General features: G+C 40.3%; 1 protein-coding gene across 2 annotated transcripts in view; it reads left to right on the top strand.

Moving 5' to 3' along the window:
• The first annotated feature begins 5761 nt into the window (after nucleotides 1-5761).
• The window catches only part of tcf7 (transcription factor 7), an 88660-nt gene continuing 66485 nt past the window's right edge, over nucleotides 5762-27936 (top strand). Inside the window, exons 1-4 of one of the 2 annotated variants that reach the window (XM_072446041.1) lie at nucleotides 5762-6013; nucleotides 7112-7187; nucleotides 8901-8906; nucleotides 11646-11746. In XM_072446041.1, the coding sequence (XP_072302142.1) occupies nucleotides 5831-6013; nucleotides 7112-7187; nucleotides 8901-8906; nucleotides 11646-11746 (366 nt within the window). In that variant the 5' untranslated portion in view covers nucleotides 5762-5830. Of the gene's footprint in view, nucleotides 6014-7111; nucleotides 7188-8900; nucleotides 8907-11636; nucleotides 11747-27936 lie in introns of those variants that run through there. The other variant, XM_072446040.1, reaches the window with a different exon arrangement.

Here is a 27936-nt window from a genome sequence, read left to right as displayed (position 1 = left end):
AAAATAAATAAAAGTCAAGTTAAAAAAAATAACAGAACAGAAGAAAAAAATATGACACAGAGAGCAGACAAAAAAATAGTAAAGCAAAATAACTAATAACGGAAATCAAACAAATGTTATTGCGCACTACTTTTGTTGCCTGTTTATGAGGCAATGACAAACCTCTCCAACAGGGGGCGCTTTTGCAGGCCACACTTATCAGTCATTGGGTCAAACACTGTCACCATATAAGGACTGGCACATCCCACTCCAAGAAACATTTAGAATAACTGTGTACTTCCTCTGTGTTTTTAACCTTCTACATTGTATTTTTACTTCATCAGGGGCTGTACCATGACGGTGTTAAAGGTGCAGTGTGAAACCTTTCTGTTAAAGGGGTGGCCACCTGCTTTTCTAAATTCATGTGCCATCATTTGCTCCGTCGTTTCACCATAAACTCATTGATCTTTATTTATTTACTACGTTGCTTTTTATTGCTCGAACACGGCGAGGAAAACCCTGCGTTCTAACCGCGTGTGGACTTGCCCCGCGACACAGATCCGACCCGTAACTCGGCTCGGTGGAGATGGGTTTAACGCCCGACTGCTGTACGTGGCGGAATGTGCAACAACATGTCAGAAAAGTGACAGCGTTTAAGCCTTTTCAATTACCGTATTTTTCGGACTATAAGTCACACTTTTTTTTTTTTATAGTTTTGGCCCGGGTGCAACTTATACTTATATTTATACTTATATACTTATACTCCGGAGCGACTTATATGTGATATTATTTGTTATTTTCACACTTGCAACTGCATTTCATACTCCAGTACGACATGTATGTTTTTTTCTTCTCTATTATGCATTTTTTGGCTGGTGTGACTTATAGTACGGAAAATACGGTAAATGTAGTTTGTTTGTGTTATTATCATCATTATTATTATTAGTTTTTCTTTTTGTGCTATTATATTTGTTGTTTCATGTTGCAGCTTGTCACAGAAGAAAGTTCCCAGTTGGTGAATCTTGTTTTTATCCACAGACGACACCCATAAACCCTTTTTCTGACTCTGAAGACATTGAACTTTGTGTCAGTTTTTGTTTCATTCCAGAGCTGTCGAGCACAATCCGGGTCAAACGCGTTGCATTTTGACAAAAGTCCATTTTCTTCCAGTTTTGTGTCGTAACTCCAGCCTCGCACGTGTTTTTTCGAACGTCTCTGAAACAGAAAGACGCATTTTTTTCTGCCGATTCTTCACTCCGAGACGCACAAAAATAAAACTACACACAGTTCAAAGACGCAAAGTTCTGATGTTCTCTCAAAAGTCCGACTCGCCTCGCTCGCTCCCGCTCAGCCACATGCATCTTTAATGAGCTACAGTTCTGCGCCGGAGTTTCTAATTGGGAAATATTTATAATGTCGTGCTGTGACTTAATATTGACTTAATCTGGGCTGGTCGACTTGAATGGAAACAACCAACCACAGCTGGGGACACGGAATTAAACCCGAGCCAGAAAACCAGCCTCGTATTTACATAAAACTGCAAATTTATACAGTATCTCTCCAATGCATATTAATAAAAAGATTAAAATGAGCGATTTTAATGTATGCAAATCTAAATAATAAATGAGTTGTTAAAAATGCGTGTTTATTCGGCTTGATTAAATATAGACAGCTGTTTGAGCAGGGAGGGGGGGGGCGGCTGCCGAGAGACTCCCATCATGCTTTGCACGCGTCGGTCACATGGTCCGCGGTTCAAATGAGGCTACACGCGGATAAAGCTAAACTGCATTAAACGTGTCTTCAGGAATGTTTGACAACACTGTCCAAAAAAAACCCACATACGTCTATATTTTATTGTTTAGATAATGATGTGCAGACAGTAAATTATTTTATTTTTTTATATATTGTTTTATTTAAGAAAAACACAATTCATATGGACAGAAAGAGAGAAAAAATAATCAAAACTTTATAAATCAATACATTAAATTGATTAAAAACAATTGTATATGCAAATTTAGGAAAATGAAGGCTTCTTAGAATAAATAACAACAACAACAAAACACAATAGGTCCATGATAAGAGTCAATATTTTCACAATACATCAGGAACGTGTTAAAATGTTTGTGTAAATGAGGTTTAAGAGTCGCACAAAACATGAATAAAGCATAAAATGAACGACAAAAGAGCAGAAATGTCACTTTATGCCTTTGTTTTTTGTAGATTACACTGAACCTGTGTCTTTTGGAGGACATTTTTAATCGTTGAAATGACAGAAAATACACTCAACATTGTCATTTGCATATATCCAAAACAACTTACAACTTACAATATTATTATCATTTTTACCATCACTTTTTAAAACTGGAACAAATGAAGTGTTTGGATGTTTGTCCGCCCGGGTTAACCCTGGGACACGGGACACGGAGCTGAACATTGGGACCGTCCCGGGTAAACAAGGATGACAAATGAGCGTTTGACTTTTTACAGTGCGGACGTCTGTTCCAAGGCTTCTTAATGCTGCGCTGACTCATCAAAGCAGAGTTGTGTTCTTATTGATTCCTGAGTGTGTTACATGAGTTAATCCTTGTTTGTCCTGCCACTGAGGCTTGGGTGCTCAGAAAATTCCCGTTTCCACCTACCCCCTATCCCCGCCCACTTTTTAAAACACTTCCCTGCGAGAGACTTCCTAGAATGTTTCACGTGACGACCTCAATTCAGAGACAGAGATCAATCACAGCCAAAACAAACGGAGGTAAATGAGCTTTTGTGGTATTTCCTCTTGTGCCACTAGGGGGAGTCGAGAGCCGCGACGCTCAGTCTCCGAGGGCGTAGAATGACAAGGGCCGCCTCGTCGCCGGGGCCCGAGGACGGCCCATAAACTCAGGTATGTTAAACACTGCAGACTAATGATCCGGGAACTGCTGCTTTTACGACGCGGTGATGTCATCGTCCCGCGGCGACGACAGACGGTTTTACCGAGCGACCACATGCTATTTTCACGTAAAAGACTCTGGAAAGGGTCATCCGCATTACTGACAATGATCCAACAGAAATCGTGCTGAACTCAAGTTTGGTTGATTTATCGAATATGCCATATGTATTTGTAAAGTCTCACGTTAAAAAGACTTCATACAATTGTGACATTCTTACTTTGACTGTCGCGTCTCTGGACACGTCGCACACTTTATGGCGCATTTCGATTCCGACAACGTTACGGCCATGTTTGACTTTCGGTCCTAATCTCGCTGCGTCTCGTGATGTCATGTGACTAGAGCCGCTCCAAACCGCCAGAGGTTTACTTTCAAATCAACTTCTCAATCCTGTTGGTCGCATATTCTGATATCTAGGCATTGGTAATACTTTTGATGACGTAACTTAAAGGGGCAGACGATAGCGGACAGATATATAGATTATAACTATAAAGCCGAAAACACACACGATATGACTTCTTTTTATAACTTAAAGGCGGTATGGACGATTTTTCTGCGATTTGAGAACGCAGGTGGAAGTGCGCATGCGCACTCCCCAGTGCGGACTGATACAACACACACGTGCGTTTGTTTATTAGCGCAACGCATCGCATCGCTCGTCTCCTGTAGATTTCTGTCCACTTCTGCGTCAGCTCGAACTGTCTTTCTCCGTCTTCATTTTGCCCCGTACACTGAGGGAACTATATTATGATAGATCCATGCGCTTAGGCACACGGAAACGTGAGGACGAACTGCACGCGGCTGCAGGTGAGCGATAGGTGCGTTTTATGATTGATACGTGGCAGGACAAATGATTTATCCACGCCACGAGGAAATATGATAAAAAATTTGCTGAAAAAAATCGTCCATACCACCTTTAAAGTCCATGTGAAAGTTCTAATTATGACTTAGTTTGGTGGTGTAGAACCTGTGGTAAATGTTTATAATAGTTTTACTTCTGTTCAGTTTGTGCGGACATTTCGGAAATTAAGACCTTAAAATGATGTAGGAAGTAGAGCTGAGTTCTCAGATAGAATCCCTCTGTGATGTCATCAAAGTGCGACACAGACAGTTTACACTAACACACTTTACTGACAGTTTAAACCATCGTTCGACAAAAAAAAGGTGTTGTATGGTATTATTGTTTGTCAAAGCTGAAGTGTTTATTTATATAGATTTTGGCTCTTGTTTACAGTCTGGTTGCTAGGTAACAGGTGTGGAATGACTTCTACCTATGTCATATTTCCTGCCCATGTCCAATCAGGAAGTACAATGATAAACTTCACACAAATGGTCAAACTGGGGACAAACGAGCAAAAAATATGAGTGAAATATAATTGTGTTCTGTGCGTTTGAGTGAAATGTGCGTCAAACCTGTCGTTTGGACTTTAAAGAAACAAATGTCGCCCAAAGGATTTCAGAATCAGAAAAGGTTTATTGCCATTGTCAATGAACAGAATCACAAACACAGGAACGTGTGGTTCGGTGCAACATAAAGCAATGAACAATATTTTTTGTTGCTGTGTGTTTCAAAAACAATAAATAGTAAAAAAAGAAAAAAGCAGAAAAAAACATGATGAACAATGATAAAACAACCTACATTGTTATAGACCTACATATTTTTATACCTTTTTAACAAATTCAATATCATTACCACTTTTTGTTTTTTTGTTTAACTTTCTGTTTTAAACTTTAGAAAAAAATCTTATGTTTTTTTCCCTCCTATTGATTCCTGCGCTATTTACGTAACCTATTAGTATTAGCCTCGGCCTCTTGTCCTTTCATGTAGCGCACTGGACCGTGCTCTCTCTCTCTCCCTCCGTCTCTCTAAGTCTTTTTCTCCCTCTCCCTCTCTCTATGCCTCTCTCCTTCTGTCTTTCTCTCTCTCCCTCTCCTTCTCTCTCCTTCTACTTCTCTCCCCCTCTCCCCTCCTCTCTCTCTCCCCCCTCTCTCCCCATTCTCTCTCTCTCTCCCCTCTCTAACTCTCCTCTTCTCCCTCTCCCCCCTCCCTCTCTCCCCCTCCCTCTCCCCTCCTCTCTCTCTCCCCCCTCTCTCTCCTCCCTCCCTCCCTCCCCTCTCTCACTATCCCCCCCTCCTCTCTCTCCCCCTCTCTCTCCTCCCTCCCTCCCTCCCTCCCCTCTCTCACTATCCCCCCCTCCTCTCTCTCCCCCTCTCTCTCCTCCCTCCCTCCCTCCCTCCCCTCTCTCACTATCCTCCCCTCCTCTCTCTCTCCCCCCTCTCCCCTCCTCTCTCTCTCCCCCCTCTCTCTCCTCCCTCCCTCCCTCCCTCCCCTCTCTCACTATCCTCCCCTCCTCTCTCTCTCCCCCCTCTCCCCTCCTCTCTCTCTCCCCCCTCTCTCTCCTCCCTCCCTCCCTCCCTCCCCTCTCTCACTATCCCCCCCTCCTCTCTCTCCCCCTCCTCTCTCTCTCCCTCTCTCGTGAGCGCGCAGGGCGCACGCGGGTCGGCGATGTCTCTTTAAGAAACTGCGCTCTGAAACAATCGCACGCGGCGGAACGCAGCCCCCCCCCCCCCCCCCCCCCTGAACGAGTCATCGGAGCCGTCAATCACCGGCGCTGCGCCCTTTGAAGTCGGCCCCCTCGCCCCGTCTCGCGCTCAGACCCGCGGCGGAGCAACAACACGAGTCATCTCCGGAGCGGCGACTCACTTTTCCGCATGTTTGGACCGCGCTCACGCACTTTTCACGCAAGGGAAGTCGCACCGAAACCCGCGCGCCTCTCGTCACGCATCCGCGGCGCGTTCGCTTGAAGTTTTCTGGAGTTGTTTCGAAGAGAGACGGTAGAGGTTTTGGGTGAAAGAACTTACAAACAAACAAACAAACAAACAAACAAACAACAACAAGCAGACGCAGACGCACCGCAGTCATGCCGCAGTTGAGTAACGGCGGAGGAGACGACCTCGGAGCCAACGATGAGATGTTGGCGTTCAAAGACGAGGGCGAGCAGGAGGAGAAGATCCCGGAGAACGCGTTCACGGAGCGGGACTTGGCGGACCTCAAGTCGTCGCTGGTCAACGAGTCGGAGATCAACCAGAGCCCGAGCGCGGCGGTAGGTGTCCCGGGGCCGCGGAGGCGCGAGGACCGGGGGCGCCGAACAACTAACTTAACCACTACAGTTTCCACGACGTCCGACAACTTGTGCGACTTCTTTTATCGCCGCATCGCGCGTTTACGACTCGTCTACGACACGAAAATGACCCGAGACCACGGCGCACGAACGCGTCTTTAACTTGTGCGTTATCGTTAAAGTTCACGCGCTTTTCGACGTGCGTTTAACGAGTGCAGCGACACATGATCAACCAATGATGAACACTCATTCAAAGTGATGGACTACAACGGGAAACTGTAATAAATACTGTAATAACTTCTGTCACATTCGTCGCAGCGGCTTAAACTTTACCATATTTGTTTTTTAGATTTGTTTTATATGATATCAATTTATTTGCCAAAAGACAGCGCACATTTACCATGATCAAAATTATTAATAATACTCTCCACAATTACCTCTACTACTGGTCTTATTATCGTGACCAGGCATTCCGCTATTACGATTCCTCGATAAACCGATTCTTTATTGACGATTTATCGGGAAACGATTCTGTTGCAGCAGCTCATTTCTCAAAAACGCAAAGGTAAACGTTAAGAAATACTAAGAAAATTGCTCAAACGTGTAGTAAAAACGTCAGTCGACACCTATTACTGACAAAGCTTTGTTGCGTTTTATTTGAAGTAATAATTAGTTCTGCTCTTATACAATAACTACTACTAATTATTACTACTACTACTACTACTTCTACTACCAAAAATTACAACAATGTAAGAGGCAGGAAACAAATAGACGTGCTAAAACATGTTTATGGTCAGTCTAGTGCTGGCAAAGTTTTGTTACACTTACTTTCGCGTAGTTCCGCTCATATTTTAACGACCGCTGCCTCGAATCGTACCTAGAAATCACACGTTAATGTGGGAACATCTTTGTGAACGTACTGAATGAACTTTGACACAATTGTAAGTGCGTCCATCGTCTACTTCTGCCATTACGACAACTACTTCGACTACTACAGCTGTTGCTACTGCTACTACTGTACTGCAAATGTGAATGTGTTTGAGGTAAAGTGCAATAAAAGTGCTGCTCTGGTTTCTTTAGGCGGTCAGACGAGGACAACAGAGCGAAGAGAGGGGCTTCCACTCGTCCGACAAACAGCGGGAGCATTTAGATGGAGGTGAGTGTGGTGACAGACCTGCTTTAGACCTGGTTTACAACTGGTTTATTAGTCTGAAATAATGTTACACACACAGAAGTATGACTAGTCCTACTGTACACCTGGTTTAGTCCTGGAAAAGTCTTGATTTAGTCCTGCAAAAATCTAATTCAAGTTCTGTAAAAGTCCTAGTTTAGACCTGGTTTAGGACTGGAAAAGTCTTGATTTAATCCTGCAAAAATCTAATTCAAGTTCTGTAAAAGTCCTAGTTTAGACCTGGTTTAGTCCTGGAAAAGTCTTGATTTAGTCCTGCAAAAATCAAATTCAAGTTCTGTAAAAGTCCTAGTTTAGACCTGGTTTAGTCCTGGAAAAGTATCGATTTAGTCCTGCAAAAATCTAGTTAAAGTTCTGTAAAAGTCCGAGTTTAGACCTGGTTTAGTCCTGGAAAAGTCTTGATTTAGTCCTGCAAAAATCTAGTTAAAGTTCTGTAAAAGTCCTAGTTTAGACCTGGTTTAGTCCTGGAAGAGTTTACACCTGATTTATTTCTCCAAATGAATATTACTGAATTAGAAGTTTGGCTACTTCAAGTTTACTCCTAGTGTATAGCTGGTTTACCAACGTTACCCAAATAGAAGCATGACTAGTCCTAGTGTAGACTTTGCCTTAGTCCTGGAATAATCTGGTTAAACGCCTGGAAGTCCTAGTTTAAATCTGGTTTGGACCTGTTTTACTTCTGAAACGCCAAAAATAATATTACACACATAAATATGACTTTGGTTCTCGTTTAGACCTGGTTTCGACATAGTTTGGTCCTAGAATAGTAGTTTAAGAACTGGTTTATTGCAGGTTCTTAATATCACCCAATGAGAAGTATGACTAGTCCTAGCGGTCGACCTGGTTTAGACCTGGAAAAGTCTTGGTTTAGTTTAGTCCTGGAATAATATAGATCTAAACTAGGTCTTTTTTTGCAATCTCTTCTAACAGTTACAAACGTGAATGTAACGTGTTCGGTTTTGCACAAACAGTTCCCCCCCCCCCAAAAAAAGAAGACTAAATGTAAAAGAGCATGTCGCCCCCTGTGGAGACGCAGAGGAGGCTTTTGGTCACGGGGCGCACTTCAAAGACCGACCCTCAGGTGCAAGAACGGACGCGCAAATGTCACTATCTCACAGCCATCTTCAGCTCGGCCACCGCGTTTTTCAACCATTTCAACCTCAAGCTTCTTTTCAAATCAAAAGGAACAAAGACACGTGACTTTAAACTTGTTCATTTTGTGGCTGTGTCTTAATAAATAAAAAAAAAAAAAAAAAAAAAGATTTTATATCATCAATGAGGGGGATTAAACAATATTCAAACCATTTCAAATTTTGTAAAACTGTCCATTTTCTAACAACAGAAGCAGAAATCTAGTTGAAACATACTTTTGAGTTTAATCCTGGAAAAGTCCTACATTTTCGTCCTGGTTTAGGAAGGTTTAGTCCTGGAAATGTGCTGGAAAAGTCTTGGAAAAGTCCTAAATTTTAGACCTGGTTTAGTCCTGGAGGAGTCCGTTTTAGAGTTCTAGATCCAAGTCCTCGTTGCTTTACTTTTAGATCATAACTTTCGCACTTGTCCTTTTTTAGTCCTAGATTGAGTCCAGTTTGCGTCCAAATGTAGACTTGGTTTGGCCCTGTTCTAGTACTAGATTAGTTCTAGTGAAGTCCAAATTTAGTCCTGGGTTTAGTCACAGTTTAGTCCCAAATAACATAGTGCAAGTGATATTGGAAGTGTGAACGCCAAACCAGGAGCTAGTCTCAGTTTAGTCCTGGTTTGGCTCAAGATTAGTCTCAGTTTAGTCTTAGTTCGACTCTAGACTAGTCTCAGTTTATTCCTAGTTCGACTCTAGACTAGTCCCAGTTTAGTCCTAATTCGACTCTCGACTAGTCTCATTTTAGTCCTGGTTAGGTTCTAGATTAGTCTCAGTTTAGTCCTAGTTCGACTCTAGACTAGTCTCATTTTAGTCCTAGTTTGACTCTAGACTAGTCTCATTTTAGTCCCGGTTAGGTTCTAGACTAGTCTCAGTTTGGTCCTGGTTCAGCTCCAGATTAGTCTCAGTTTGGTCCTGGTTCTGTTCTAGATTAGTCTCAGTTTGGTCCTGGTTCTGTTCTAGACTAGTCCCAGTTTGGTCCTGGTTCAGCTCTAGATTAGTCTCAGTTTGGTCCTGGTTTAGATCTAGACTAGTCCCAGTTTGGCCCTGGTTTAGATCTAGACTAGTCTCAGTTTGGTCCTGGTTTAGATCTAGACTAGTCTCAGTTTGGTCCTAGTTTAGATCTAGACTAGTCTCAGTTTGGTCCTGGTTTAGATTTAGACTAGTTTCATTTTGGTCCTGGTTTACATCTAGACTAGTTCCAGTTTGGTCCAGGTTTAGATCTAGACTAGTCCCAGTTTGGTCCTGGTTTAGATCTAGACTAATCTCAGTTTGGTCCTGGTTTAGATCTAGACTAGTCCCAGTTTGGTCCTGGTTTAGATCTAGTCTAGTCCCAGTTTGGTCCTGGTTCTGTTCTAGACTAGTCCCAGTTTGGTCCTGGTTCTGTTCTAGACTAGTCTCAGTTTGGTCCTGGTTTAGATCTAGACTAGTTTCAGTTTGGTCCTGGTTCTGTTCTAGACTAGTCTTAGTTTGGTCCTGTTTCTGTTCTAGACTAGTCTCAGTTTGGTCCTGGTTTAGATCTAGACTAGTCTCAGTTTGGTCCTGGTTCTGTTCTAGACTAGTCCCAGTTTGGTCCTGGTTTAGATCTAGACTAGTCCCAGTTTGGTCCTGGTTTAGATCTAGACTAGTCCCAGTTTGGTCCTGGTTTGGATCTAGACTTGTCTCAGTTGGGTCCTGGTTCTGTTCTAGACTAGTCCCAGTTTGGTCCTGGTTTAGATCTAGACTAGTCTCAGTTTGGTCCTGGTTTAGATCTAGACTAGTCCCAGTTTGGTCCTGGTTTAGATCTAGACTAGTCTCAGTTGGGTCCTGGTTCTGTTCTAGACTAGTCCCAGTTTGGTCCTGGTTTAGATCTAGACTAGTCCCAGTTTGGTCCTGGTTTAGATCTAGACTAGTCTCAGTTGGGTCCTGGTTCTGTTCTAGACTAGTCCCAGTTTGGTCCTGGTTTAGATCTAGACTAGTCTCAGTTGGGTCTTGGTTCTGTTCTAGACTAGTCCCAGTTTGGTCCTGGTTTAGATCTAGACTAGTCCCAGTTTGGTCCTGGTTTAGATCTAGACTAGTCTCAGTTGGGTCTTGGTTCTGTTCTAGACTAGTCCCAGTTTGGTCCTGGTTTAGATCTAGACTAGTCCCAGTTTGGTCCTGGTTTAGACCTCCTTTAGTCCCATTTCCAGTTCAAGCTGCACTCAAAACATTGACCCCAAAGGTGGAATTGCACCAGTTGAAGTTGTTTTGTTTCGCGGCAGTTTTTCTGACCTTTTCTAAAACGTCACGCCTCGTACTTTGGGCCGTGGGCGGGCGGCGTTAGCGTTAGCATCTTAGCGCACAGGTTCACGCCTCTTGAATGAGGTGTCGCGTCTGTCTTTGGTCGGCTCGTGTGTCATCTGGAAGTTTAACACGTGTGACAGAGACAGAAGCGACTTTGTGTTCACGTTTGGAGTTGTACATGTGTTTCTGGAGCAGTGAGTATAATTATATTGTTACTGAACATTTAGAATTACTGAGTGTGTCGAGTAACGAGAACCACTAATTAGCTTTTTGTGCAAATCTACTGAAGTTTAATAGAAAAACTCATTATGGTTATTAAATGTGTGTCTCTAAAAATATTAAAAGTAATTTGTATTTTCCTATATCATGTGTAAAATTAAATCTGTTTTATCATTTTATTTGAACAGATTAAAGATTTAAAAAAGAAAACACAATTTAAGTATAATTTTGATTATTACATTTTAAATACTACTACTTTAAGTTAATCAATTATAAATGAATAAGGTCAGGTCACATATGTTGTTTATTTGTTCTATGTTTTAATTATTGATAGAAAAACACAAATACAAAAAACAATTAATTTCAAATATGTGAAAATAATGTAAATTTTTTGTTTAATCAGAAATAGCTAAAAAAAAAAAAAAAAAACAATAAACACAGGATTCCATTAATTTAGTTGTTATGTTAGAGGACAATATTGACAATAATTGACATAAAGAGTGTCTCTATTTCAATTAGATCATATTTTTTGTAATCCATCAAAAATGTGCTAAAAGTGTCTTTGGTGAGGTTTAAAAAGTAAAAAGGTTTAAAAAGTAAATGGGTTGTAAACTTGACCGTAAAAGAGCAGACTTTTTTTTTATTTAGCAGTATTTGGAAGATTACACTGCAATTTTGTCATATTTCTTTGTTTTCTGAAATTTTTTTCACAGTTTTCTTTCTTCTCCTTAACAGTCATTGTACTTAATGTCTCTCTCCTCTCGCCTTCCCAGTGTCCAAGCAGCAGCAGCAGCAGCAGCAGCAGCAGCAACAGCAGCATCAGTCTGACATGTACAAGTCGGCCGCATACCCTGGATACCCGTTCCTCATGCTGCCCGACCCGTACCATCCCAACGGCGCCGTCTCTCCGTCTGTGAGTGTTTCTCAAGCTGCGGTGCATAACCGTACTCACTGCTTCCTCTGCTGGTCCGTCTTTGGGTTAAAGGACAAGTTAGACCTCGCTTTAGTCTGGGTTTAGGGCTGCTTTAGTGTAATCTTTGTTTGACCCAGCTGTAGTTTTGTTTTAGTCCTGATTTTGTTCCGCTTTAAACCTAGTTTAGTCTTGTTTTGGATGAGGTTTAGTCCTGTTTTAGTGCTTGTTTAATCCTGCTATTGGTTTAATCTGGTTTATTATATAAAATTATGGTTTTAGGTTTTGTTTTGTTCTGTACTTTGTTTAACCCAGCTTTAATCTAGTTTAGTCCTGCTTTTGTTCTATAGTCATGTTTAGTCCTTCTATTGACTTGGTTTAGTCCTGGTTTAGTCCTGGTTTAGTCCTGGTTAAGTCCTGGTTTAGTCCTGGTTTAGTGTTGGTTATTGCTGTTCTAGGGTTTACACTTGTTCTAGTTTAGATTAATCCTAGTTTAGTTAGTATGTGTCTTTGTTTCACCCATCTTAAGCCCTGGTTTTGTCCTATTTTAGACCTATATTACTTTTGGATCTGGTGTAGTCCTATTTTAGTCCTTGTGTATTCCTGGTTTGGTCCTGGTTTAAAGGCTGCGTTCACACTTGTCCTGGTTTGGTTTAATCACGTTTCGTCCTAATGTAAACTTGGTTTTGGTCGTGTTTAGTTCCTTGTTTAAGTTTAAGTATTTGCTTGTGGTGTCTGGGCAAGTCTGAACACAATCTCGCTGTAGTCCTGGTCTGTAACTGGTCTACCCCTGTTCAATTATGCTTAGTCCTGATTTGGCTCTGATTAAGTCCTCATTGAGAAATAGATGCTTTAGTCTTGCTTTAGTACTGCTTTGGTTCTTGTTTTGTCCTGCTTTAGTCCTGCTTTAGACCTGCTTTAGACCTGCTTTAGTCCTGGTTTAGTCCTGGTTTAGACCTGCTTTAGTCCTGGTTTAGTCCTCGTTTAAACTTGCTTTGGTTCTTGTTTAGTCCTGCTTTAGTCCTGCTTTAGACCTGCTTTAGTCCTGGTTTAGTCCTGGTTTAGACCAGCTTTATTCCTGGTTTAGTCCTGCTTTAGTCCTGCTTACCTACTTTAGACCTGCTTTAGTCCTGCTTTGGTTCTTGTTTCGTCCTACTTTAAGTCCTGCTTTAGACCTGATTTAGTCCTGCTTTTGTCCTGGTTTAGACCTACTTTAAGTCCTGCTTTAGTCCTGCTTTAAGTCCTGCTTTAGACCTGCTTTAGTCCGGCTTTAAGTCCTACTTTAGACCTGCTTTAAGTCCTGCTTTAGACCTGCTTTGGTTCTTGTTTTAGTCCTGCTTTAGTCTAGCTTTAGTTCTGGTTCCGGATGTAGTCCTGTTAAACCCTTCGCCCTAGTTTAACTGTGCTTTAGTCCTTTATTTCTTGTTTTAGTCCATGTTTAGTCCTGGTTTAATCCGTCTTGTTTACTCCTTTGATGTTGTCCTGTCTATTATTTAGCTTAAATCATCTTTAGTCCTGGTTTGGTTCTAGTTTAGTGCTGTTTTAGTCCTGGTTTGGTCCCAGTTTAGTGCTGTTTTAGTCCTGGTTTGGTCCCAGTTTAGTGCTGTTTTAGTCCTGGTTTGGTTCTAGTTTAGTGCTGTTTTAGTCCTGGTTTGGTCCCAGTTTAGTGCTGTTTTAGTCCTGGTTTGGTCCTAGTTTAGCGCTGTTTTAGTCCTGGTTTGGTCCTAGTTTAGCGCTGTTTTAGTCATGGTTTGGTCCTAGTTTAGCACTGTTTTATTCCTGGTTTGGTCCCAGTTTAGTGCTGTTTTAGTCCTGGTTTGGTCCTTGTTTAGTGCTGTTTTAGTCCTGGTTTGGTCCCAGTTTAGTGCTGTTTCAGTCCATTTTCTAATATTTACTAAATTTGGACCAAACCAAGTCTAAAGTTGGTCTAAATGACCCGCACACGTGCAGATTTAGCCTTCAGGCGCGTGTTCCTGGTCAGATTCGCTGTTTGAATGTGGCGTTTTTCATGTCTGTAATTTTGTGTTTTTCTGCCCTGAGAGAAAACCAACTCTCGTGTTCTTAGATTATAGCTTGTTTTCTGGTTCATTTTCATATAAATTACCTTTTTCTCAATTTTACCGAAAACTAAGTAACTAAACTAAACTGTACTTCTCAGGGCAGTACTTTTACTCCTACTGAGGGGATGACACTGGTGAATAATTAACATCACGACCAAAACAACAATAAAATCCTAAATTTCCTTTTGTTCTTTGATTTCTCAACACGTGCAGCGCTCCTCAGTGTGTGGCCTGCTTTAGGAACTCAAACTTTCTGAATTATTAATTTGACATTAAAAAAAGTATTTGTTGTTACGGTTGACTTTATTGAGGAAAGACTGAGCAGAAAATACTTATTTTTTCTTCAAAATCATTAAACATTTTTTAATTGAACTAAAAAAAATACCCATAATTTAGTTCATTTTTAAAATAAATTTCATTAAAAAAACAGCAACAACAAAAAACCCTGAAAATATCACAATTATAATGTTTTAGTCTTTGCGATTATATTGTGATCTAAATAATCACGATTATCGATTGACCTGATCATCTTGACATCGCTGCTCGCATAAATCCGTCTTGCAATGTGTTTATATAAAATAAGGCACATATTTGGACAACACATAAATCTAAAAAATAGATAGAACCAGGTTAAATGTCTTGCTTCTCCCACCTGAGCAGGCGGCGGGCGTGAAACGTGTGATTAGTGCTGAATACAATGATTTGGAATGTGTTTGATGTGATTGGTGGGGATTTCAGAATGTACTTTATCCTCATTGGTCGGGGGGCTGGATGGGGGCGGTACCTGAGCTTATGTAACATCGTGAAAGGAGCTGTCCTCTTTGTACCTGAAGAAAGTCCACTGACCCAAACGATTAAAGACTCATTTAATTCACATGTTAAAGTGACGTATGACGGTTTTTACGATTTTAAAATTTTGACTTTATTTGGTGTGTTTATACCTGTTGTACACATAAATGGTAGTTTTACACAAATCCACTAGATATTTGTGAAGAAAAATAAAAAAAAATCTATAGAAAAATGACAGGAAGTGACATCACACTTGGCACACACAAGTTTATGCTTTTTCAACTCTAAACATCAATTCAGCAAAATAAAGTTGCAAAATAAAATAAATTGTGACAATAGATGCGTTTTTGCCCAGGGTTCACTGGGTAATTTCCTACTGTGATGTCATCAATTACAAACAGGAAGTGAAATTATGAACCAAAAAATGTGCAATTCAGGGATTTAAAAAAATGATTCAATATATATTTATCTCAATTGCATTTTAGCTAAATGAATCGTTCTATTTTGGATACATTATTTAGTATTTGTGCAAATTAGATCTTACTAAAAACCGGGATAAAAATTCCGATTAACCTTTTTAAGAACTGGATTATTGAACTCAAACAGTTCAGGTAACTTTATGTATACCACAGGTGGAGTTCATACATCGCACACACAATCAAAACAAACATAAAGTCACAGGTTAGTTATAACACAGACGAACAGTTACAGCAAGTTACATCTTATTTAGCAAACAAACGGCTGCTGGGATCAAGCTGTTTTTGAAGCGCTCCGTTTCACGTCACCAGGAACCTTTGCCCAGAGGGAAGAAGCTGAAAGTCAGAATCAACAAATACAACTTCAAGGGTTTATCTTTATGTCTGCATTTTGAAATCTATGAAAATGGTTTGAACATTTCTCCTTCAGATTTGATCTTCTCCTTTTTGTGGAAAAAAAAATAATAATACGATTTTGTGTGTTGTTTCATTTTCCTGCACCGTCTACTTCTTGGAAATCCTTTCTTGTCCCGGGAAAAGCACACAAAAAAAGGGAGGAGGGGGAGTTGTCTGGGGAGAGGGAAGTCCGTGTTTTGAAGATAAAGAGCACTTTCCTCGCCTGTGCGGCTCCTCTCAGTGAGCAGTTCTTCCTTTCCTTGTAATTAACGCGGTGCCGTGTCCGACCCATTTACCTGCAGCTAAAACAAACAGCAGCGAGGCATTGTGGGAAAAAAAAACCTTGAGGGGTCAACGCACTGCAAAAACAGAACAACTTGAGTTAAACTGTGTTGGATTTGTGGAGACTTAATCCACAAATGAATTTATCTTTATGTTATTGTTTGTTTGATTATTCTTTATTTGTTGATTATTTAAAGCTCCACTGTGTAACCTTCCTGATGGAGGGTCCTTCGCCCTCTCCTTGTCGCCATGGAGATGTGACTGCTTTGTCTGGTCCACACTGTGACATTAAACCCATCTTATCTGGCGCATATTCGATTGTTTTTTATTGCTCCGAAACACATTGAGCGGACTCGCCTCCGCACAGATCTGACTTGTAACACCTGCTCGTCTTCGCAGATGTAGATATGTTTAATGCCAATCTGTGGAACATTCCGGAAAAGCAATAACACAGTGCACCTTTTAACTGGCAAGATATTTCTTAATTTTTTTTTAACATTTTAATACACTTTAAACTTTCTACTACTACAACTAGTTCTTCTACTACTACTACTACTACTACTACTACTACTACTACTACTACTACTACTACTACTACTACTACAGCGTATGAGTCCCGTTTAGTCCAAAGAATGTGTTTTTTTCAGTTTGTCATCCATTTCTTTGTGATGTCCTTTGTTTCAGCTCCTGAAGTATCCATTCACTGTGTCCACGGCAGGAGTTTTGAGTTCTGAAGTAACAGTAAATCTTAGCCCAGTATTTATGAACAATAGGACAAGACAAGTCCCAAAACATGACAAAACATATTTAAACGACAAATCAGGCTCTTTAATCCAGGTTTGCGCTCGGTTGTTTTATGATAAGATGTGGAAATGACACTTTTCTATGGGGGAAAAGTGTAAATTACTCATTTGCAAGAATAAAGTCGGGTCTAGGGCTTTTAGTCGAGCAATCGATTCTTGCTCGACTAAAGACGTGTCCTTCCGATCGATTAGTCGACTAAATGCACTGGCACAAAACTGGCAAAAGCTCTTGAAACCTTTCAGCGTCTCTGCGATCGGAGCAAAACTGCGCTCGAATGGACGCATAAAACGTAAAGGAAACGGTGTGTTCATACGCCAAAACAGCTTCTCAATCTGCAGCCGACTCCTTCCGTATCCTTTTACCTTTCTGTCGTCCCATTGAATCAAACTTAAATAACGACTGATACAAATGTTGGCGACAAAGACAACAACCATTAAATCGACTCAACGACTAAAGAGTCCCAAGTCGGGTTTTGCCAACTTTGACTCGTCCTCAGAAGAGTCATTATCCTTTTATTCATCCGCGTTAACGTCGTGTAAACCGCTTGTAATCGTGGCCGTTTGACTGTTGGCATCCTTTGATTCTAACGCCGCTCTCACAAGTCTGCGCTTTTGTCTGGCAAAGATACCGTGGCCCAAAACCACCCAACGCAAACGCCAGCATCTTAATCTTTCCAAGGAGTCGAGTGTCTTGTTTCCACGCCTTTGTGTCCTCGCACGTTCGTCGCGCGCGCCGGCGAAGAACGGTCGCCTAAGCTGCGGATTACGCACGTCCGAACGAACCCCCGGTGGGGCAGATTTTCCTCACAAAGTGTTGATAAAATGGTGCTAAAAATGCAACTCCCGTCTTCAGTTGTTTTATATTAGATTTATCGAGTGTTTTTTGACTGTCGAGAAACGAGATTTCCAGTGGACCAAGCGTAAAATGGCACGTTTCGCATAAAATAAGAAAAGGACGATAAGATATTAGAGAGAAAAAAGATGCTTGAAATAAGGACAAAACTTTCTTGCTTTATCGGCAAATTGTATCGTAAGAAAGTCAAAATGCACTAAAATCCAGATAAATACAATCGATTCAATCGCTCTTTTACATATCATCTGTATTTTTTCCAGTGTAAATGGCTTCAATTTAAAAAAAAAAAGAAAAAAGAACTATTTAAGTTTTTATGGTATTGAGGATATAAATACGTGAGGTGTATACTTTTGTGTGGATATATTGTGTTTGATTACCGAAACTGCCTGTGATGTGGAGACTGTGGTCACAATCTGAAAGTTGCCAAATAATCCAGGCCCATTTCAGCTGACTACACCTGGTCTCTGCTCCTTTCTGCTCCTCCTCCTTTCTCTCGTCGTTACGGGAAACGTGACGAGAGGCGTGTGCGCCGGCAGACACAAGCACATTTTGGCTCCGAGTTGTTGTTTTTTTGGGGGGATTTCCGTCTGTTTTTGAATCCGACATAATTGACAGGAAACCGCTGTGTACAAATTGCATACGTGGAGCGAAATTATACATAAAAGAGATATAAATGAGGGGCATTAAATTTGATGTTTACATTTAAAGGTGACTTTGCTGGTGGGTGGTCTGTCACATGTTTGTCTTGATGGGCGTTAAACTTCTTTTCTTGTATTACATTTAGAGAATTACTGGTGTTTTTATTGATGAAAAAAAACTTAAAGGACAAATATCATGTATTTCCTGTATTGTTCTTGGCCTTTAAACTTGGTCTTTCTGCATTTACTGTGGCATTTCATGTTTTAGAAATGAAACACACACATTTATTTGGAGGTCAGGCGGCGATCCCCTCGTCAGGATTGGTGTTAGCGGGGAGAATTACCATGGAAAAATTACCAAAAGCTAGCTCACCCTGACGTGCTAATGTAAGTGCACAGTTTCAATTAACCTTATTTGAGGCCGAAATACCAAGAATGAATCCGGAGATGATTTACGGACTGAAAAACAGCACAAACCGCACAGGAGGCATCCAGACCTCTGCCTCTAATGTCCCGAAACTGGGAAATATTGAAAACGAGTGACTGAAGCTAAACACAACACCCAGTATGTTTATGATGAAGGAACAATGTCAGAACGTGGTTAAAAAGCTCAGAAAAGTGAGACCACAGTGCTTTCTCTGAGTTTTATCATAGAACGTTTTATTCTCGGGAAGTTGGAAGTGCGGCGTTAGCATGCTAATGTCTGTTAGCATGCTAAAGTGTGTCTAGCTTTACCCGGGACGGTCCAGAGGGCTGCGAAAAGTGCTTAAAAACTCATCTCTGTGAACATGTCGGATGCTGGGAATGCGTTTGGTGCGTGAGAGACACACGTGGAGCTGTTTAAAGACGTAAAACACAAAATCGGGCACGGCGCCTTTAATCCCTCGCTGTCTCTCGGCCCTTTATGTCCCTTCAGTCCCAGTGTAAACAACAGCAGCACGTCTGGATAATCCACACGCGTTTCCCGAGCTTTGTGGGACATTACAGACTGATCCTCACTGTAACCACAATCACTATTTACCTAAACTTAACCTAAACCCTAAACTTCAAGCAGGTCTGCTTTTTAGGTCGACTACAAACTCACACGGGCTTGCGCAATACAATATAATATGATGTAACAGCCAAGAAACATTGACCAACGTAACGATTGTTCGATTATTGACAACAAAACCAAACAATAAAATAATGTTCTTACTAAATCCTTTTTAAATTGTCATAGATGCATCAGACGTAAGTCTAGTCTGTGGCCAGCTTTATGAAATATAACTTTCTGAATGTCAAAGCAGAGTAATTAGGTTGATAATATACTTAAACAAGGGTCTCAGTTTTTATTTTTTTTTATTTAAAAAAAAGAAAAAGAAAGAGGGAACCAGGTACCTGGTTTAATAAAAGGTTAAAAAAATATTTAAAAATGATCTATAAGTTACATAAATATCCAGATTTAAAAGCTTTTTATAAAGGATTATTATGTTTTAATGTGTACGATGTAACCCCAATAATCCCAATTATCCATTATCTGAATATTATCCTCCATGTTTTTATTCCTTAGTATCGAAATTGAGTTGGAAACGTTAGTAACGTGACTAGAGCCGCGTAGAAACATAATATTATCATTATTGTTCCTGAGGTCGGTTTGAGGGTGGGACAAATTCAAGCAGAACGTCAGATTTTATTAAATTTTATGGCTTTTCCGTCGTTAGCCACACGTGAAGCGGCGGGCCCTCTTTGCACTGCGGTGGTGCCGTGTGCAGTCTGAGAAAAAACCCCTGAGTCGGCCCCGGGGCCCCATCACCTGTAATTACGCCTTGGTCTGAAGTCACAGGTGTGGAGCAGGAAGTCACGATCGGTGTTATTAAGCCCGAATCATCCGTTTACATTAAACACGCCGGGGAAAGGAACAACACGAGGTCACGCAGAGGAGGGACTACGTTACCCACAATCCTCGGGCAAGTGAGAATCAAATCAGGAGACGTTTTAAACTTCGTCCAGTCGATAATTGTGATTGTTCGGGTCAATCTTGTCACGATACTAATGAATCTACTTCTCGATACATATCTCGATACCACAAAGATCCGGAAAAAACGCTCTTTTGAGGTCAAGGTTTTAAATGGCGGACAAAACTAGCACTTTTTTTCCTCAAACGTTGTGGTCTTGTTCTAGTTCTGGTAAAGCTCAGGAGCGTCCAAAAACGGTTCAGGAAAGGTCAGGGTTTTTCTTTGCGTCGCAGATTTGACCAGCAGAAAGTAAGAAGATCAAACGATGACGCGGTTGTCGGTCAATCATAGAGACGCAGATTGATCAACGTTCACAAGGAATTGTGCAAATGAAGAACTGTTTCCTTCTGCAGGGAAAACTACAAATAACCCAGGCAGCGTCCGAGTGTCCACACTGTTCCCTACAGAGGGCGCTATTCAGGGCTCACGCCACTTTAATGCTGTCCGGATGTCCAGCAGGTGAAAAACTAGTGCACTCAAAATGTCCCACAATGCACCTTGAAATGTAGTGTCCAGTGATGTTCACTAGACCGGTCAATATAGACCACAATGCATTGCAAAAGTCAGAAAAACAAGACCGAATGAAGAGCTGTTTAAATGCACCGTTGACTCCAGAATATGAACAAAACACTAACTGTAGCTTGAGATCACATCACAGGCAAAAAGTAGAATAATCCAGTGCGTTTGTTGTTTAATGTGAGATCGGTGACTTGTGTGGGGATTATTACTCCATAAATATGTGCTTACAGATTTGACCAATATTTATTACATAAATCTATTTTTATCTTGAGTTTTGCAAACTTTTTTTCACTCAAACGCCAGAGTCACGTGACCCGAGAGCGAAGTGAGCTTAGTGTCCGAATCGCTCTGTGATTGAGTGGACTGTAGAGTCTGATGAATAGGGCGTGAATAGGACTGTGCAGTGAATGAGGGGTCAGGGGTCAGGATGGACATTCGGACGCAGCCCCAGTAATTTGTTGATACTCATTTGTTCAAGTGAGTATTTACTTTCAATAATAGGTTTAGCGTCTTATCGGCATTTGATTTTCCAAACTTTTGACAACTTAAAGTGCCGCAGTAACAATTCGTTCAGGTGTTTCATGAGCAATAAATGGAAGATAAACAAGTTTAATGTCACACTGTGGAACATTCCTGTAGATGTGGACAATGCCTTCAAATTCCGATAATATCATGTAAAAACTGCCACAAAATGAGCTGATTGAAAATTAAAAAAAAAGGAAGAAGTTATGTTGTACACTTTCAAATTCAAAGGGTATAAAGTGATATTCACGCCCTTTTTTTTCACTCAATTTTCACTTAATTTCACAAATATTTCACATTTGTCTGATAATTAAACCTCTAACTTGACAAGTTTTAACACATTTCTGTTGTACTGACACAATATGGTTTGATCTGTTTGAGGGTGATGATGAAAGAATCAGACAAAACTCGACTCATAATGAAACGTTACCGTCGTCGAGCGTTTTGTTTGTTTCGTAACGCTAAAAACAAAAGCTGTCTTTGACCCGGTTGTGTCATTTTAGGATGCTGGAGTGACAGTGAGAAAAAAGCACAAGCTAAAATTAGTTGCAGTCGGTCAACCTGCGAACAGCCATTTTTAACATCCGCCCTGCTGTGTGCGCATTGTTCTTAACTTTACAGGCAATTATGTTGTTTTTCAAAAAGCTTGTGTATTAAATCATTTTGCCTGGATGTGTGTTTTGTTTAGGGTTGTCAAAAGGATCGAAAAGCACATACTAATTAATACTAAACAATATAAACTATACTCTTTTGAGCAGTTATTGATACTAAAAAAAATCACATAAACAAGACAAAATGTGACCTTTCTTGAACTGTTTTATGAGCTTTATCAGAATAAGTTTAAGACCACATGCTTACATAAAGAAATAACTAGTATTTAGTGTTGAAAATTTGAATTTAACTTTAATAAGACTATTTCTTAGTTAGTAGTATGGTACGGTGACAACACTAGTTTTGTTTCATCTTTGTGTCTGAAAAATAATATTCTCATTTTGTGTGGGAATTTTGCCTTATTTAAATGTGCAAGTGTAAATTTATTCACAGTGAGAGACGGTAATGAGTGTTTTTATGTTTTGTTTATCACTTTACACGTGAACGCTGGGAATTGCCAGTCTGGTTTCCTCTTTTCAGACGGGTTCAAAATGATTCACAAACACGTCTTCGAGTAATAATACGAAAAATACAGTGTGATTTGAAATGTACTTCATTTGGTGGAGGGACTAGCTTCAACTAAAACAGAGATAACGACACCAAACAGGCGGCAAACGGACATAAAACAGACGGCACACCAGTGACGTGCGGTGATGTTCAGGGCTAGTGAGGCACCGACTCTTTCAGAGTCAGATTTACAAACGCAAATGAACCCAAAAGAGCTCCTTAAACAGGTCGTTCTGGACCAAAAAGAGGAGAAGCTGCAGGAGACTTGCATTCATTCCTCACCGTTTGTGTGCTATACAGTCCCACTAGATCCGCCCTTAGTCTCACAAAGTCAAAAAATCTATATATTTTGACAGGCTCTGCAGTTTTGTGTCATCAAAATGTTGGGACATTTCACAATATTTTGTGCAATCCACTAAACCAAGGAAAGCGAGCTCACCAAAATGATCAAACCAGACTTTAATCTGATCACTGATGTTATCAAAAATGTTAAAGAACCATTGCCTCCGTTCATCTCTGACTGACATAACTCATTCCAAAACAAACTAGACTGTGCAATCTATAAGTTTAAAAAGTTTGGACACAAAATGCATTTCAGGGCAAGGGGGAATTGATCGTAGGAACTCTTGAACCCCAGGTCATGTCTCTAACCACTAGGCTAAGTGTAGTGTAAGTAATGTTATTAGAGATATCGCTCCGTCTGAAGCAACTCGTTGAACTCCGGTGTAGGTTTTCTTTTAGTTATAACCTCTTGCTTTGATAATCCAGATTTGCAAAACGTTTTAACTTGGAAATGTAATCGTCCAGATTGTTCGGATTCTACATACACAATAATAAAGAAGAAGATAGTGCACATGTCCACACACGGCCGGGCTCTTCCATGAGGCACACTTACTGATGCCTCTTTACTGCAGTTTTATAATGAATCTGTGAGCCTAAAACGTTTCAAAAATACATTTCATACATTATTGAGAATATGGAATCACAGAGCTCATCGTCAGGGTGTTTTATTTGTTATAAACAGAGGGAGAGAGTGACACATCATTTGCATTGCACCAGCTCAGTTTGTGAGGAGTGTGTGTGTGCTCCGAGAGGCAGAGCAGGTGCTGCCTCCCCCTGTATCTGAACATTTTGACATTCTTATTTGAAAAAATATTGTTCGATATTGGATTCAAATGGAAAGGGGGTTTATAATACATACCAGATGACAAATATGAATATTTCTTATATTTTATTTAAAAATATATATATATTTCCCTCCCCAGATTGACAGGTGAGGCACTGCCTCCCCTGCCTCCTGAATGCACGTCACTGCGGCACACGGACAGCAAACAGACAGCAAACGGGCGGCAAACAGACAGAAAACAGACAGCAAACGGACAGTAAACAGACAGCAAAATGACGGCTAACAGACGGTAAACAGTCCGTCACCAGCCCAGGGGGATCAAGGAATTATTTCTTTGTCCCTCTGTACAATATTCGTTTTGAGGCCTAAAGAAATGTAGACAACTCCAATTATGCACCAAATTCATTCATTAATATGTTTTTAACATTTACTTTTTACCTTACTCCTAGCACCATGGCAACACAACTCTGTCGTCTTTATTTTTTTTCCCAACCCTTCCCACCAGTTGCCCTCCGTGGCCACACTAATACACCCCAGTCGTAGTAATCTTTTTAAAAATAGCTCTTTAAATAAAACTTTAAACTAAAAACCACCAGGATCAGACCCACAAACTCTGCTCCTCCAAACCCAGACTCGAAGACCAGTCTCTGGACAAAACCAGACCAGCTGGAACCTCCTCAGCCGCACGGAGTAAAACATGTGCAATCACCAACCAGGCAACCGAAGCTACACTGCACAGGAACGAGCGATATCGACAAACATGTACATCTCCATTACACCGTGACCATAAACACATCTGTAAATGTCTTTGTTGAGGTAAAAGTATTGACCTATAAGTGACTGTACTGTACATTGTAACAAGTCATAGTGCTCCTCCACGACACATCATGTAACTTTTTTGGTGGGGGTTCTGTGGAGATGTTATTGCTCGGCCTGGAATATTCCCCAACATATTTCTGCTTAAATTTGGGTTTTGATTTTGGGAAAAATTTAACCATCGTCTCGTAACTATTCAAAATATTATTTAATGAGATTGCTTAATGGCAATTCTGTAAATTATTGTAGTTTGAAGAGAAATGATCACAAATGCTTTTAAAAAAACATTTCAAAAATTGCAAACTAAAGATAAACAAACAATATGTTTTCACTATTTTATCAAAATCACATAATTTTAACGGTCAAAGTCGGTAAACTTTACATGTCCAGTTTTTATAATAAAGTGTATTCCTCACAAACATCTCCAGAGACATTTTTTGACGACATTAAAAGGTGGAAAGTGAATCAGAAGTCCAGATTTAGCAGATTTAGAATGCAATCTAACCCCTTTCAAAGCACTCTCGGACCAGGCGAGGGTCACACATGTTTTTATCTGATTCGTTTTTTAAGATTTGTTGCTATTTACGGCTTCATTTACTGACAAAGTTAAACTCCAAGAGCATAAATTCTAGCTCGTTTGCGCAGTTTTTTCTCTGCCCCAATGACGTCCTACACATTTAGTCACACGGTACAGCAGCTCTATTACTAGTGTTTTCATGCTAAAAAAAAACTGTGTTTTCCGTATTTTACACCAGAATAATCCATAATCCAGGACTTAATGTGATGGTACTGTGGCAATTGTTTGGGTTTTTTTCTGTACCTCAAGGTTGTGTTTTGTTGTCGTGGTTGTTCTGTGGGTGTTTCTGTACAGGACATGATGAGTAGGAAGCGCTGCGTATGTAACCAGGGCAGAACCAGGGCGTGCGGGCAGGAAGTCACACACAGATGATTTATTAACTCTGATTTCACATAATAACGCCACCAAAGGCTCCATGGGCTTTGCAAGCTAAGATCTGGTGTGAGTGAGTCAAAAGACGGGTCTGACCACATTTAGTACATGTGTCAGGTCTACTGTGTTCACTTTTAGGAAGTTATTAATGGCAGTGGTAGTAGTAGTAGTAGTAGTAGTGGTAGTGGTAGTGGTAGTGGTAGTGGTAGTGGTAGGTGGTAGTAGTAGTAGTAGTAGTAGTAGCTTTATTTGTAGTTGTTTGGTTGTAGTTGTTTGGTTGTAGTTGTTTGGTTGTAGTTGTTTGGTTGTAGTTGTTTAGTTGTAGTTGTTTGGTTGTAGTTGTTTGGTTGTAGTTGTTTGGTTGTAGTTGTTTGGTTGTAGTTGTTTGGTTGTAGTTGTTTGGTTGTAGTTGTTTAGTTGTAGTTGTTTGGTTGTAGTTGTTTGGTTGTAGTTGTTTAGTTGTAGTTGTTTGGTTGTAGTTGTTTAGTTGTAGTTGTTTGGTTGTAGTTGTTTGGTTGTAGTTGTTTGGTTGTAGTTGTTTAGTTGTAGTTGTTTGGTTGTAGTTGTTTGGTTGTAGTTGTTTAGTTGTAGTTGTTTGGTTGTAGTTGTTTGGTTGTAGTTGTTTAGTTGTAGTTGTTTGGTTGTAGTTGTTGTTAAGTTGTTTAGTTGTGGTTGTTGTTTAGTTGGTGTTGTTTACTTATTGTGTTTTAGTTGTAGTTATTTAGTTGTTGTTGTTGTTGTTGTGTAGTAGTAGTAGTAGTTGTTGTTGTTGTTTTGTTGTATTGGCTGTAATTGGTTTAGCATTAGCATTAGCATATCCTGTACAGTGCACAACAGGCGAAGAGAAGCAGGAAGGGAGTGATCTGTAAACAAAGAGACACAAACCGCGATGAACACCTGCGTGTCACAGACTCAACCACAGCCACTGTCAAACAATCAAACTGCACGTTTACCCTTTCACCGCTGGTCTGCTCTGGGTTCAGTTCATGTAAAGTCAGGATAAAGCCCTGGGTTTAGTCCGGGTTTAATTTTTACTCTTTCACCGCTGGTTTGCTCTGGGTTCAGTTCATGTAAAGTCCTGATGAAGCCATGGGTTTAGTCCGGGTTTAACCATGGTTTAGTTCTTATGTTGTTCTGGTTTGTTAGTTCGTGCCTTTTGGCTATTGTTTTAGCACTGTTCATTTTAGCGCTGCAAATACTGTCACTAAAATACATTTAATCTTTGAAGCTAATGTTTAGTGTTGCATGATATACTCATCTCGTTTTTATCCTTGTTTAGTCCTGGTTAAACCTTTGTTTAGTCCTGGTTTAGCTTTTGCTTACTCCTGGTTTGGTCCCTGGTTTAGTCTCGCGGTTTAATTCTGGTTTAGTCCTTAGTGAAGTCCAGGTTTAGTCCTGGTTTAGCTTTGGTTTATTCTTTGTATAGTGCTGGTTTAGCTTTAGATTAGTCTTTGTTTAGTCCTGGTTTAGCTTTGGTTTTGTCTTTTTTTAGTCCTGGTTTAGCTTTGGTTTAATCTTTGTTTAGTGCAGGTTTAGTCTTTGTTTAGTGCTGGTTTAGCTTTAGTTCAGTCTTTGTTTAGTGCTGGTTTAGTCTTTGTTTAGTCTTTATTTAGTCCTGGTTTAGCTTTGGTTTAGTCTTTGTTTAGTGCTGGTTTAGTCTTCTTTTAGTGCTGGTTTATCTTTAGTTTAGTCTTTGTTTAGTGCTGGTTTATCTTTAGTTTAGTGCTGGTTTGTCTTTAGTTTAGTCTTTGTTTAGTGCTGGTTTAGCTTTAGTTCAGTCTTTGTTTAGTACTGGTTTAGTCTTTGTTTAGTCCTGTTTAGCTTTGGTTTAGTCTTTGTTTAGTGCTGGTTTAGTCTTAGTTTAGTCCTGGTTTATCTTTAATTTAGTCTTTGTTTAGTGCTGGTTTAGTCTTAGTTTAGTCCTGGTTTATCTTTAATTTAGTCTTTGTTTAGTGCTGGTTTAGTCTTTGTTTAGTGCTGGTTTAGTCTTTGTTTAGTGCTGGTTTAGTCTTAGTTTAGTGCTGGTTTAGCTTTAGTGTAGTCTTAGTTTAGTGCTGGTTTAGCTTTAGTTTAGTCTTAGTTTAGTCCTGGTTTATCTTTAATTTAGTCTTTGTTTAGTGCTGGTTTAGTCTTTGTTTAGTGCTGGTTTTGTCTTAGTTTAGTGCTGGTTTAGTTTAGTCTTAGTTTAGTCCTGGTTTATCTTTGGTTTAGTCTTAGTTTAGTCCTGGTTTATCTTTAGTTTAGTCCTGGTTTATCTTTAGTTTAGTCTTAGTTTAGTCCTGGTTTAAACAACACATTTAACCCTTTAGCTGCCACTGCTCCAAAGCGTTAGGCCCAGATTGTTAAAAATAGGATGTGGACTCCTCAAAGAGACCAACCAAAACTCACCACTTCAATGAGAACGCTGGGATCAAACGTCAGGCTAAGTTTGGGCATTTTATATTTCCCCTCCTGCACTTTGGGTTTGTTGTTGCCCAGATTAGCACAAATGATGTTGTTTATTGTGTTGAAGATCCCACAAGGAGAACATGCAGACTCATGCTTTTGATCACATTAGTTCCAAATGAAAATAATGTCTGCTATTCTATTTGGAAAACACTTTAACACAAATTAGGCGTTGGAGCAGTAAGAAACAATGTAAAACCAAATAAATGGTTTGGGGGCCATGTCCTTGTTTTGAACACAGTTTGATCCCAGAGCAAATCCGGTGATGGTTTTTGGACTGAAAAACGGCACGGAGTTCTATCTGACATATCAATTCTGTGAAAATTGAAACAAAGTGTTTTCTGAGGCCCAGAAGGAGAAGACCTCC

The sequence above is a fragment of the Eucyclogobius newberryi genome, unplaced genomic scaffold (genome assembly GCF_026437365.1).
Source record: "Eucyclogobius newberryi isolate DKJ021-1_F unplaced genomic scaffold, fEucNew1.0.hap1 SCAF_15, whole genome shotgun sequence".
NCBI classification, from domain to species: Eukaryota; Metazoa; Chordata; class Actinopteri; order Gobiiformes; family Gobiidae; genus Eucyclogobius; species Eucyclogobius newberryi.
This window is presented reverse-complemented; position numbering and strand designations above follow the sequence as displayed.